Source organism: Bubalus bubalis, chromosome 17 (genome assembly GCF_019923935.1).
Source record: "Bubalus bubalis isolate 160015118507 breed Murrah chromosome 17, NDDB_SH_1, whole genome shotgun sequence".
Taxonomy (NCBI): Eukaryota; Metazoa; Chordata; class Mammalia; order Artiodactyla; family Bovidae; genus Bubalus; species Bubalus bubalis.
In genome coordinates, this window is record NC_059173.1 from 9,637,526 (window position 1) to 9,651,861 (window position 14,336).

At 39.0% G+C, this 14,336-nt stretch overlaps 1 protein-coding gene across 4 annotated transcripts in view; it reads left to right on the plus strand.

Annotated features, from left to right (window-relative positions):
- Nucleotides 1-14,336, plus strand: part of SPPL3 (signal peptide peptidase like 3) — a 98,941-nt gene that overhangs the window by 74,803 nt on the left and 9,802 nt on the right. For 3 of the 4 annotated variants that reach the window (XM_025267491.2, XM_025267495.2, XM_025267490.1), the window contains 4 exons: nucleotides 8,877-8,965; nucleotides 10,989-11,108; nucleotides 11,923-12,001; nucleotides 12,895-13,007. In XM_025267491.2, coding sequence (XP_025123276.1) covers nucleotides 8,877-8,965; nucleotides 10,989-11,108; nucleotides 11,923-12,001; nucleotides 12,895-13,007 — 401 coding nt within the window. Of the gene's footprint in view, nucleotides 1-7,492; nucleotides 7,546-8,876; nucleotides 8,966-10,988; nucleotides 11,109-11,922; nucleotides 12,002-12,894; nucleotides 13,008-14,336 lie in introns of those variants that run through there. The other variant, XM_025267494.2, reaches the window with a different exon arrangement.

Here is a 14,336-nt window from a genome sequence, read left to right on the forward strand (position 1 = left end):
TTAAATTCTTTGCAGCCAAAGATGGAGAGGAGAAGCTCTATGCAGTCAACAAAAACAAGACTGGGAGCTGACTGTGGCTCAGATCATGAACTCCTTATTGCAGAATTCAGACTTAAATTGAAGAAAGTAGGGAAAACCACTAGACCATTCAGATATGACCTAAATCAAATCCCTTACGATTATATAGTGGAAATGACAAACAGATTCAAGGGATTAGATGTGATAGAGTGCCTGAAGAACTATAGACAGGGGCATTGTACAGGACGCAGGGGTCAAGACCATCCCCAGAAAAAGAAATGCAAAAAGGCAAAATGGTTATCTGAGGAGGCCTTACAAATAGCTGAGAAGAGGAGAGAAGCAAAAGACAAAGGAGGAAAGGAACGATATACCCATTTGAATGCAGAGATCCAAAGAATAGCAAGGAGAGATAAGAAAACCTTCCTCAGTGATCAGTGCAAAGAAATAGAGGAAGACAATAGAATGGGAAAGACTGATGATCTCTTCAAGAAAATTAGAGATACCAAGGGAATATTTCATGCAAAGATGGGCACAATAAAGGACAGAAATATAATTTATTTCTAATATCCTTGATCTGCTAACAAGAAGAGGTGGTAAGAATACACAGAAGAGCTATACAAAAAAAGATCTTAATGACCCAAATAATCTCGATGGTGTGATCACCCACCTAGACCCAGACATCCTGGAGTCCCAAAGTCAAGCAGGCCTTAGGAAGCATCACTACAAACAAAGCTAGTGGAGGTGATAGAATTCCAGCTGAGCTATTTCGAATCCTAAAAGATGATACTGTGAAAGTCCTGCACTCAGTATGCCAGCAAATTTGGGAAACTGAGCAGCAGCCACAGGACTGGAAAAGGTCAGTTTTCATTCCAATCCCAAAGAAAGGCAATGCCAAAGAACGCTCAAACTACCACACAACTGCACTCATCTCACACGCTAGCAAAGTAATGCTCAAAATTCTCCAAGCCAAGCTTCAACAATACGTGAACCGTTAACTTTCAGATGTTGAAGCTGGATTTAGAAAAGGCAGAGGAACCAGAGATCAAATTGCCAACATCCATTGGATCACAGAAAAAGTGAGAGAATTCCAGAAAAACATCTGCTTTATTGACTACATCAAAGCCTTTGACTGTGCGGATCACAACAAACTGTGGAAAATTCTTAAAGAGGTGGGAATTCCAGACCACCTGACCTGCCTCCTGTGAAATCTGTATGCAGGTGAGAAGCAACAGTTAGAACTGGACATGGAACAACAGACTGGTTCCAAATAGGGAAAGTCGTAAGTCAAGGTGTTGGATATTGGCAGCCTGCTTATTTAACTCATAGGCAGAGTACATCATGCAAAATGCTGGGCTGGAAGAAGCACAAGCAGGAATCAAGATTGCTGGGAGAAATATCAATAAACCTCAGATATGCAGATGACACTACCCTTATGGCAGAAAGCGAAGAAGAACTAAAGAGCCTCTTGAGTGAAAGAGGAGAGTGAAAAAGTTGGCTTAAAGCTAAACATTCAGAAAACTAAGATCATGGCATCCAGTCCCATCACTTCATGGCAAATAGATGAGGAAACAGTGGAAACAGTGGCAGACTTTATTTTGGGGGGCTCCCAAATCACTGCAGATGGTGACTGCAGCCATGAAATTAAAAAACGCTTGCTCCTTGGAAGAAAAGTAATGATCATAGACAGCATATTAAAAAGCAGAGACATTACTTTGCCAACAAAGGTCCGTCTAGTCAAGGCTATGGTTTTTCCAGTAGTTGTGTATGGATGTGACACTTGGACTATAAAAAGAAAGCTGAGCGCCGAAGAATTGATGCTTTTGAACTGTGGTGTTAGAGAAGACTCTGGAGAGTCCCTTGGACTGCAAAGAGATCAAACCAGTCAATCCTAAAGGAAATCAGTCCTTAATATTCATTGGAAGGACTGATACTGAAGCTGAAGCTCTAATACATTGGCCACCTGATGCGAAGAACTGACTCATTGGAAAAAACCCTGATGCTGGGAAAGATTGAAGGTGGGAGAAGGGGATGACAGAGGAAGAGATGGTTGGATGGCATCACCGATTCAATGGACATGAGTTTGAGTAAGCTCTGGGAATTAGTGATGGACAGGGTAGCCTGGCTTGCTGCAGTCCATGGGGTTGCAAAGAGTTGGATACGACTGAGTGACTAAACACATGTCATGATGTATTTATCACACACTGATGTGTGATGTGTTTATCTTTTGAATTGTTCTTTTGCCATCTCATATCCTGTCCTATCTTAAGAAAACATTTATAGAAATCTGAATTCATCGGATAGTGTGGGGAATGGTTATGTACATTGTAATGCATATGGACAAGTTCCTTGATATATATAACAGCCTCATCAGTTCCTTTTTCAAGGTTCCCTTTATAGAAACCACTCTATAATTTTTCTGGGAACACACATTTAGCTTACAGCAAAGTTCCACCATATAGTGTTTACCTTGACCAAGTGAATGCTCCCTTTCATTGTACTTCCTTCCAATATTAGAATGATCAAAAAACATGGTAGTCTTAAAATACTAAAATAAAAAATTCCATTTTGCCTTTCTTCTCCAGTATTCATAATTGTATTCCATTATCAGAATTCAAACAGGTGAACAAGTAAAACTTTTCAGTAAATGTGTTCTCAGCTCCCTTTTGCTTCCTGCAATTGTCAATTGTTTATTTTCACTCTGCCCTGTTCAAAAGTATTTCAGACCATTAAGTTTTAAAAGCTGTGATGAGATAAGGTAAATTAGAATGGGGCCAAAGAAAAGGTATGGGTGGAGACAAAGTAGAGCCAAAAATAAGTCTAAAAATACATACCATAGTGGCCAACACCCCTCCTGGTGGTCCACAGATACACAGTAAGCTTTCTAGCAGCCAACTTTCAGAAGAATGAAAGATATTTAAAACTTTACAATGTCCTGAATAAAAGAACCAAATTGTGTAGGTGAATTGCAGTTATTCTTGCTTTTAAGATCAGACATAGGTTTATCCCAAAGACCCTCAGAAGGAGGATGCAACGTTGTATTGCATAGCATTTCATAACAGACATTGATTGTTTGTTGACTGAATTATAGTACTCTTCAATATAACCTGGTGGCATTTCATGAAATTAGATTTCAGCAAAAGCAGTTTTGCCAAAATTGAGGAGACAAAACCAGTAGCAGAAAATTGTGGTCTAGATTGCTAGCTTACTGTGATCTAACGTTACACTTTATAGTATCTAGAGAAATCAGTGCGTTATTAGTTCTTCAACTGCTTATTTCTGAATATTGATCTCTTGATAAACGTGGGCAGTGGTCCAGACATGTACTGTATGGCTGGCTGAATATAGGCCTCTTTGTCTTAACAGTTCTCACGGCACATTTGCATTTTTATCACAACCTAGGAACCTAAAACAGCCTAACTATAAGCCCACATTTCCCCTTGTCCCGAGCAAGCAGTGGAAGTTCTTATGGGCCCAGGACTTTCCCAGAAAATCCCCTGTAATTCAATCTGGTAAGTTGATTTCCTTAAGTTCTATTCTTTATAGCTGAATCAGTTTTAGCCTGAAAAAACATTTAGAGCAAATATCACTAGATCTCCACCTCCACCCCAATAAAACCTTAGTAAAGCACTCAGAGAATGTTAAACTACTTCCTGATGTAGTATTTGAATCAAACTATTGGGTTGGCAAAAAATTTGTTAGAGTTTTTCCATAAGATGTTATGGGAAAACCCAGATGAACTTTTTGGCTAACCCAATATATCAAAGTGACCCAAAAATGCACAGTGGGATTTGTACTTGTATATCAGCTTAAATTTGAAGAATGTTGATCAGTTGTCATTCTTTCTGACGCTATTTATCTGGCAGATTCAGTTGTTGGTTATACCCCACCCAGTTCAAGATCAAAACTGTATCATCCGCCTGTAAAAGGTTGCTTTTCTTACTGCTTGTCCCTAGTAAGGCAGGAATTGAGCCAAAAATGGTATCAGATCAAGTTAACTCAAGGAGAAATATTTTGGCTTTTTTAAATAGAATTCTTTTTGGCTGTGCTGGGTCTTCATTGCTTTACGAGGGCTTTCTCTCATTGCAGCAAGCGGGGGCTACTGTTGATTGCTGTGTGCTGGCTTCTCATTGCGGTGGCTTTTCCTTGGAGCAAGGTTCTAGGGTGCGTGGGCTCGGTCGTCGCAGCTCCTGGGCTCTCAAGCACTGGCCCAGTAGCTGTGGCGCACGGGTTTAGTTGCTCCTTGGCGTGTGGGACCTTCCCGGTCCAGGGATTGAATTCGTGTCTCCTGCATTGGCAGGTGGATTCTTATCCACTGTGCCACCAGGAAGTCCCTATTTTTTTTTTTTTTTTAATGTAAAGGAGTTGTATGTATTGATGTGGAAATATATCCTTGGCGTACTATTGAATGAAGAGCAATTTGTGAAATGGCAGCTGTGCAGTGTGGGTAGCCATTACTGGACCTCAGTCACAGTAGCCCGGGATCTGTTAAACCTAGGTCCACGGATCTTGTTTTAGAAAGCTGGAATACATGTATCTTCATGTTTGAGCAAATATATGGATCCTCACAGCCTCATTTAGCCAGACTTCTGTTTTGTGTGATAGTGACCAATGATAATGTTTGACAGGGCAAGGCCAAAAAAAAAAAAAGAAAAATTGACTACAGTGATAAATACAAAAGATTTTTTTCCCCTTATTTAAAATTCCTTATAAAAGATAATGGATTATATAAACAAAAATAATAATATAACATGGAGTTCATAATATGACATGTAAAAATAAAATGCACGGTAATAATAGTACAAGGGTTGAGAGGGAAATAAACGTAAACTGTTGTCAGGTTTTAATACTATAAATGAACTACTGCCATATAACTTGAAGGTAAACTGTGTTGATTAGAGATGTACACTATAAACTTTACAACAGCCACTAAAATAAAAGAACAAAGAGTTATAGCTAATAAGACAACAAAGGAAATAAAACAGAGTCATTAAAAAAATACTGTGTTAATCCAAAAGAAGGCAGGTACAGGGGAGCAACAACAAAAAACATAGTCTCCAACCTAATCATAACAAAAATCACATTAAATGAAATTGGCCTAAAAACCCCAATTAGAAGACAAGTGTTGGTAGAGTGCATAAAAAAGTAAGATCCAATTACATGATACTTACAGAAAGTACACTATAAAGCCATAAAAAGGATTTAGGGTAAAAGGTTGGGAAAAGATAAAACTTATACTCATCAAAAGAAAGCTGGAGTGGCTATACTGATGTCAGACCAAGCAACTTTGAGAGCAGGTAATATTACCACAGACAGAAACCCTTCTTTCATAATGATACAAGGGGTCAGTTAAGCAACAAGACATAATAATCCCTAATGTTTATGCATCTAACAGGAAATTTTCAAAATACATGAAGCAAAAGCTGATACAACTTCAAGGAAGAATAAAACAAATGCACAGATGTAGATAAAGATTCCAGTACCTCTCTCTCAATAATCGAAAGAACCAAGTCGGCAGAAAATCAGTAAGGTTATAGTCACTTAAGCAATGTTCTCAACCAGGTCAAGCTGGCATTTATTGAACACTTCAGCAGTGTAATAATACACATGTTCCTCAAGTATATGTGAAATATTTACCAGGATAGGATGTGTTTGGGGACATTAAAAAAAAGTCTCAGTAAAAGGATTCAAGGCATACAAAGGATGAACGCTGATCTCTGTTAGTCAGCTGGGGTTGCCATAACAAAATACCACAGACTGGGCAACTTAAACAACAGAAATTTTTCCCATAGTTCTGGAGGGTGGAAATCCAAGGCCAGAGTGCCACCACAGTTGGGTTCTGGTGAGCCGTGTCTCCCTGCTTGCAGATGGACACCTTCTTACAAGGCGCTCATGTGCATGGTCTTTCTTGGGCGTATGGTTGCCCTGGAAGGGAGAGAGGGAAACAAGGAGTGAGGGGAGGAGAGAGATCTGTTAGAAGGATACACTTCTATTGGGAGGGCCCCACCCTCAAGACCTTAGGAAAATTACCTCCCAAAGGCACCATCACCAAATACCATCCACCACATTGAGGGTTAGGGCTTCCACAAATGAATCTTGTCTGGGACCCAAACATTTGGTTCGTAACAAATCACAACTGGATTGAGCAGAGAAAGCTCTGGAGAAATCCAGATGTTTGGAAACAAAAAGTAACACTCTTGCATGTATCAAACAAGACATCAAGAAGGAATTGGAAAATATTTTGAATTAAAGTTGAAAACATACCAAATTTATGGACTGCTGCGAAAGCAAAGGGAATTGTAGCTCCACATACCTGGATTAGAATAAAGAAAAAGTTATCAATGATTTAAACCTTTTACCATTTCTGACTAAACCAGGAAAATGGAGCAAATGAAACTGTATTCAGTAGACAGAAGGAAAGAATAAAGATCAAAGCCAAAGTAAATCAAATAGATTTTCTCTGTGGAGAAAAATGGCTGAAACTAAAAGCTGATTAAAAAAAAAATCAATAAAGTTGGTACCCCTCTAGCCAGACTAACTTTGGGATAAAAAGAAGACACAGACTTAATATCGGGGACAAGAGGTGATACTACTAGAGTGCACAGATATTAAAAGGCTAATAAGGGATGACCGTAAACAACTTTATGCCAATAAATTTGATGACTTAGATGAAATGGATAAGTTTTTTGATGTATCTAAAAATCACAATCTATGCCCAAGGTCCCTCAAGAGAAACAGGTAGCCTGAGTGGCCTGCACTCACTAAAGGAACTGAAAATGCCACAGTGTTTTCCGCAAAGGCTGCAGCAGTTGACAGCCCTGCCTGCAGTGTGTGATGCCGCACAGCCTCGCTGACCCTTGGTGGTTATCTGACGCTTTGGTCACAGCCCTCCTAATTGAGTGGTACCTCATTGTGATTTTGACTTATATTTCCCTGATGACTAGTGTTGTTAAAGAACTTTTCATGTTCTCACTGGCCATTTGCTTATCTTCTTTGGTGAGAGATTATTCACTGCCCACTTTTTATTTGGGTTGTCTATTATTGAATTGGAGGAGTTCTTTCTATATTCTGAACGTTCTCAGATACATGAGAGCACATATTTTATCCCATCTTTTGCGGTTGTCTTTTTTTTTTTTTTTAAAGTGTTCCTTGGTGCTCACAAGGTTTTTAATTTTGTTGAAGTCCAATTTATCAATTTTTCAGTTGTGTTTTTTGGTGTCATAGGTAAGAATCCACTGCCAAATTCAAGGTCACAAAGATTTTGTCCCAAGTTTTATCATTTTAGCTCTCAAATTATTTAAATTTAGATTAATTAAAATGAAATGGAATGCAGAATTCAGTCCTTCAGTTGCACTCGCACGTTTCAAGTGTTAATGGGCTCATGTCTACCAAATAGGTCAGTACAGGCTACAGGGCATTTCCACCATCACAGGAAGTTGTTTTGGACACACAGACACTTGAAATGAAGGCGGCAGTAGAAAATGAGCTAAGGACTTGAATGGTTCAAACAAAGAGAAAGAAATGGTCAAGGTCAGTACATAAAATTGTTTAGTGGTTAAAGGATTCTAAATTAGGACATGCACAGCATTTTTAGTCCCCCAGATTGAATGTGTCTACTTTCTTCAGGTCTTGACTCAGAAATAGTACCGATGAGCCCTGCATGCCCCATTTAAAATTTCATATCTACCCTCTCCATTTCCTGCCTTTTTCCTTAGCTGTTACCATTAACATACCATATACAGTATTTAATTTTTCTTATTTATTGTCAGTCTCCCCGGTCCTCAAATATAAAATCCATGAGAGCCTTTTTTTCTCTCTACTTGTTTCTCTCCAGTACCTAAAACACGCTCGGATACAGCAGTAACTCAGTACATGTTGCTGTTGAGGGAGAGCTGATTCGGTGAAGAGAAACAAGTGCTCTTGATAGCTCATGGTGTACGATGTCGAATTTGTGATCTCCGAAGAAGATTTAGCTTTGGGACCAGGAACCGGGCTTGATCACTGAAGACCTTTTGTGTAGCAGAGTTTTATTAAAGTGAAAAAGGGACAGAGAAATCTGACACAGACCTCAGAAGGGGGACGGAGAGTGCCCCGTCCGTAGTCTTAGCAAGGCCTTACATACTTTCTACCAGACCTACTCCTACAGCATACATCTTAAGTTAACAAGATTAGAACTGACAATAGAAAGGTCTTACCAAACCCACTCTCACAGTATACAAGTTTTAAAATAACAAGATGAGTTAAGGAGAAACAAATTCTTGAGCAAGATATGTTGTTGTTATATAGTCATTGGTGCAGAATTTAAGGGAAAACACATCCTTGAGCAAGATGAGTTGTTTTGTTGTGCAATCATCAGCTCTGGGCTTAAAGAAAAAAAAAAATGTTTGTCCTTTTCTCCTCCTTGAGAACTCCAGACCCCTGTCTCCTCCTTAAGGGCCCCAGACCCTTTTCTCCTCCTCGGGGACCCCAGACTTCTTATCCACCTGCCTAGGAATTGACTCTCACTCTCATGCACTGCTCTGAGAGTAAATTGTCCACCCTTTTTGGAAGCAGTTGTGTGGTATGTAAAAGTTTCAAAATTGTGCTTGCCTTTTGACCCAGTATTTCTCCTTCTAGGTATTCCTCATACGGAAGTAATTAAAGATGTGCAGAGATATGGCTGGAATATCCAGCCACAGTGGAATGCTTTTTTATGCGTCAGGAAAACTCTTGAACTAGCATGAAGAACTTTGCAGAGCTGTTCAAAAGAAATCTTCCTTTCTTCCCTAGTGCTTTAACATTTAAAACTATGTCTCATTACTGACTTTTCTGATCTACTTCTTTCTTGAAACTAAAACTTACCTATACAATTTTCCCCACAGGTCCCTTAATATGGACTTTGAAAACCAAGATAAAGAGAAAGACAGTAACAGTTCTTCTGGGTCTTTCAATGGCAACAGCACCAATAATAGTAAGGCATTTTTTGACAATTAACTGTCTACATGTAGTGGTCTTAATTTGATTCTTTCTATAACCCCAATTGATAATTTACTGGGTTTAAGGATTACAGTTGATATAATAATACAGTTGAATCTGTATGGTATAATTTAAGTTTTATGTTCTGAATCTGAGCTACAGATTTCTTGTGAATTCCTTTTAACTGTGCCTCAAAGCTTGCAGCCAAGATTCTTTATTTTCTTAAAGACAAGCAAGATAGATGGGTATCTGTCTGCTTGTAGCTTCATTTAAGTCCTTTGGTGAGACTGATAATTTTGTAGGTGTTGATCATAAATTCATTTAGTGACTCTTAAAGATAGCTACTTGTAGTACTTGTAGAACTGTTGTATCTCCTCTGGTAGTTCAGATTTTAAAGGATGTTTACTTTGAAGAAACATAAGTATGCTATATGGCAAGTGTTCAGCAGCATTATTCATAATAGCCAAAAAGTAGAAGCAACTCAAAGATCAGTAAACTAGTTAATGGGATAACAGCATACACTATGTCCACACAATGGAATACTATTCAGTATTAAAAAGAATGAATTACTGAAACATGCTCCAACATAGATGCACCTCAAAACATTGTTAAGTAAAAAAGGCCAGATGGAAAACTACGTATTTTAAGAATCCAATTATATGAAATTTCCAAAAAGACAAATAGAGACAGAAAATAGACTAGTGGTTTCCTGGGTCAAGAGATGGGAAGGAGAATTAACAGTTAACTGGCGTGAGGGATCTTCTTGAGATGAGGATATTCTAAAACTAGATTATAGTGAACCTTTCACAGTTGGTGCACGCTAAGTCACTTCAGTCGTGTCCAGCTCTTTGTGACCTTATGGACTGTAGCCCACCAGGCTCCTCCGTCAGTGGGATTCTCCTGGCAAGAATACTGGAGTGGGTTACTGTTTCCTCCTCCAGGGGACCTTCCGGACCCAGGAATCAAACCGCGGTCTCTTATGTCTCCTGCATTTGCAGGTGGATTCTTTACCACTAGTGCCACCTGGGTAGCTTCACACTTGATAAACTTACCAAAAAAATACTGAATTACTTAATACTGGTAAATTTTATGGTACGTGAATTGTACTAGAAAGTTGGTAATGCTTGTTATAGAAGGTACTAATTTAGAAATAAGGAGACTTGATAATATTAAGAGATTGATACTGGGTACCTACGATTCACCAGGACTTCCCTGGTGGCTCAGATGGTAAAGTGTCTATCTACAATGCGGGAGACCTGGGTTCAATCCCTGGGTCTGGAAGATTCCCTGGAGAAAGAAATGGCAACTCACTCCAGTACTCTTGCCTAGAAAATCCCATGGATGGAGGAGCTTGGTGCAGGCTACTGTCCATGGGGTGGCAAAGAGTTGGACACGACTGAGCGACTTCACTTTCACTTTTCTTTCACCATTCACTTGACATTTATTAGGTATTTTGAAAGTTGCAAAGAGAGTTAGTACTCAAGCTGTCGCATAGGCAGTGTGGCCAGAATACCCCCAAGGTGTTAATAAAGTGCTAAGACAGCAAATACCACTTTCCACCCTATACCTCGAGCAGGTGCTTTTTCTAATGGACCTTTACCATAGCCTCAGAGTCCCTTCTGAACCAGCATCTGCTGTCAGTAGGTCAGAGTAAGCACCAGTGGTGAAGTCATTTTGACCTCCATGTACAAATAGACTAGAGAGAAAGACGAGCCAAGATGGGCAACAGTGGGTGAAGTTAGTAAGGGGTTCTCCTGGAGAAGGTGAATTTGGCATGAAACAGTGATCTTGGATCACTGGAAGAGCATAGCATACGGGCACCTGCTATAGTGAAGGCACTACGGGGACAGCAGGGAGTACATAGTCGCGCTTCCTAGGAAAGAATCGGAGGGCCTTGGTGTTCTGTATCGTATGTACTAATCCCTAGAGCTGTCTGCACCTTGATGAGTTAATGTATTTCAGTCCATGGGCGCAGAGCCTGTTAACGTAAGCTGTTACTATGCTCCTTTCTCTTTCAGGCATCCAGACCATTGACTCTACCCAGGCCCTGTTCCTTCCGATTGGAGCATCTGTCTCTCTCCTAGTAATGTTCTTCTTCTTTGACTCAGTTCAAGTAGTTTTTACAATATGTACAGCAGGTAAATGAGTTCTGCTATCTAGTCTTAAGCTTAAAAGGAAATTTTTTAACGTTTTTAAAAATCACCATTCAAAAATTAAGATTTATACATCACTCTTTTGCAAGTTTTTCTTCCTAAGTCTTCTTTGTCCCCAAGTCTGCCTTTCCGCCCTCCTCCCCACCCCTCCCTGAACCACCTGATACCTCTGTCATCAGTTCCGACTCGCCAACTCAGTCTGGATGAAAGGCTAGGGTTTAAAAACTCAAGAACTTTGTGGCACCAGAGCAGAATTGCTTTGGCTTTGACTCCTTGTCTGATAAGTTACCAGAAGGTCCAGTTTGGTAGAGTCGTCGTTGGCAACCCTTACCCATGCATGTTTCTGCAGATAGGAACACTGAGAGCTAATCACAGTAATTTGACTGTCAGCTAGCTGATCAGTTTTCATGATGATTGATGGTGGACATGTATCAATGTAAAACATTAAAATGCTAGCCTTCAATATTGTAATTAGCCTCCAATTAAAATAAATTAATTTTAAAAATGCTAGCCTTGTTAGATCATACTCTGGCCTGCCGTTTATCGTTTCTTGTTGAGATAGATGAGAAAGAGAAAACCTGCCAGTGCTACCCCTACCTCAAACCAGGAGTGCAAAGTGGTTATCTATGTGCTGCTAAAGAAAGACACTGTTCTTTTCTCTAGTTAATTAATATTATTGTATGCACTTGTGGAGGAAAGTATTGTAGGCAATAATTATTTCTGTAAGTCATGCCATTTTTCTTATGATTAGTAAAACATTAAACAACAAAAAAATTAACCATACATTTTCTTTCTCTAGTTCTTGCAACGATAGCTTTTGCTTTTCTTCTTCTCCCGATGTGCCAGTATTTAACAAGGCCTTGTTCACCTCAGAACAAGTAAGAACTTGGGATTCCTCTAAACTTATAAGTGTGTATGTTTTTTTTCTTCGTACTTGATAGCAATATTAAGAGTACATTTTCTGATATTGACTGAAGCACGAAAATGCCAGAAGACTAGAAAATGAGATGTTTGATTTTTTAAAACTGGAAAATGATACTTCTTTTTGCACCTTCTCATAGCAGAGGAAATCTAAACAAATCTTAGGAAGTCAGAGTCATTGCAGTATGCTTCCTTGCTTAGATTATTTAAAGATGAGCAGTTTTTTTTATCCCTTTTCTAGTTAATAGAATATGAAAATCGTGCTTGACTCAGACATTCTTTCCCTTTTGTCTCTGATGACCTAGATATATACTAGCCGCTTAGGTTTAATTCTAGTGTTCACACCTTAACTCCTAAAGCTATTGCTTCATGGAAACAAAATGCTGTGCTAATGGAAATGCTATAAGTTCTTAGGAAATCAGTTGCTTGGGGTGGCTGATTTTCCCAGGAATTAGTGATAACCAAATAGATGGACTGTCTTAATTTTATTCACCTTTGGTTAATGAATTGAATTATTGACTTTCCTCATTTTATTTTCCTCATAAGAATTAGAAATTTCTCTGTATTTAATTTTTCAAATATTGATATTATCACTTCAAACTTCTCAATACCCATGTTGGTATCTGGGATAAAAGGTACATTATCTAATGGGTGCAGAAATGTAATCCTTTTGAACTTTCTGTAGTTTCTTCCAAAGAAATTCGGGTATTTTGGGTTTCTGGGTATCTCGGTATTGCCTCCTATTTTACTCTGGCCATCGCAGATTCTGAACATGAAGAACCAAAGGAGAGTTTGCTTCCTGAACGTAACTTACTGTCTGTTAGTCCAGTCAGTGTTGTCTGTTTCCCAGGATCTCCTTTGGTTGCTGTGGACGTTTCACTGCCGCTGAGCTACTGTCCTTCTCTCTGTCTGTCATGCTCGTCCTCATCTGGGTTCTCACTGGCCATTGGCTTCTCATGGATGGTAAGTAACTACTGGGTGACAAGTTGAAATTGTAATATCATTTATGGTTAAATTTGTCCTCTTCCTCTACTTTCTGTGTTTTAGTAATATACTACTTCTGATTACCATGAATTATTAGGTGTCCAGAGATGGTGTTTTGTTATCAGTTTTTACCCACACTCTTAAGATATTTTCTAATAACAGCTTTTTTGAGATGTAATTCACATATCATACAATTTATATATTTGAAGTGTACAATTCAGTCGTTTTTAGTATGTTCAGAGTTGGGCAGCCACCACTTTAGAGCATTTTAACACCCACCCTCCAAAACCCACACCCATTAGCAGTCACTGCCCCGTTCCCCACCCCAGCCCCAGATATACCCTGGTCTACTTTGTGTTTCAGTGAATGTGTCTCTTACAGACATTTTGCAGAAATGACATCATGTATGACCTTTTTTGTCTCTTTCACTTAGCATACTGTTTTCAAGGTTCATCCATGTTGTACCATACATCAGTACTCCTCTGTGCCTTTTTATGGCCAGATATTGTTTAATTTTATAGATGCATCAGTTTTATTTATCCATTCATTAGTTGTTTTCACTATTTTGACTGTTGTGAATAATGCTACTGTGAGAAATGGAGTACAAATTTCTGTACTTTGTTAATATACATGGGCTTATACTATAATATATCCATATTATATATAAATATGAGGACTATATAATAGTGTATTGATATAAATACACGTCTATATCATTATATACAGGGTAATAATAGCTAACATTGAGCTGCTGAGTGTTTTACATGGATTTTTTCATGAAATCCTGAAAACAGCTCTTTGAAGTAGGTACTGTTGTTGTTCTTATTTTACAGAAGAGGAAATAATTTCAGAGAAGTGACTTTTAGTCTCTTCTTGATTTAAGACCCTGTAACCATCTTCACCTCCTTTTTCATTCATTCCTTCTCTCGTTTTCACAGTTCACTTTACTCATCTCATGAGAGTTTATCTGACTGCCTTGCCCCACGAAGTCTGTTCACCCTTTGCTTTCTTTTGATGTTTCAGAAGGGAAGGAAGTTGAAATACTACAGTCAGTTTTATGCTGTTTTAGCTCATCCATGTTGTAATGTGTATCAGCACTATCTAAAGAATTTTTTAAAGTGGGGAATTTGGAAAGCAGAGATATGGGTATGGGTGGCACTTCTTCCTCTAACCCATTCCAACAACCACAAGGCTAATCCAGGCCTTAGGACAGAGCTTTTTGAAGGCACTGCCAAGTCTGAGGGCTCCTCCTCTTGCCAGGCTCCGTGTCCTGCAGCTCGGAGGATGGCACGCCTGCAGCGGTGCTGT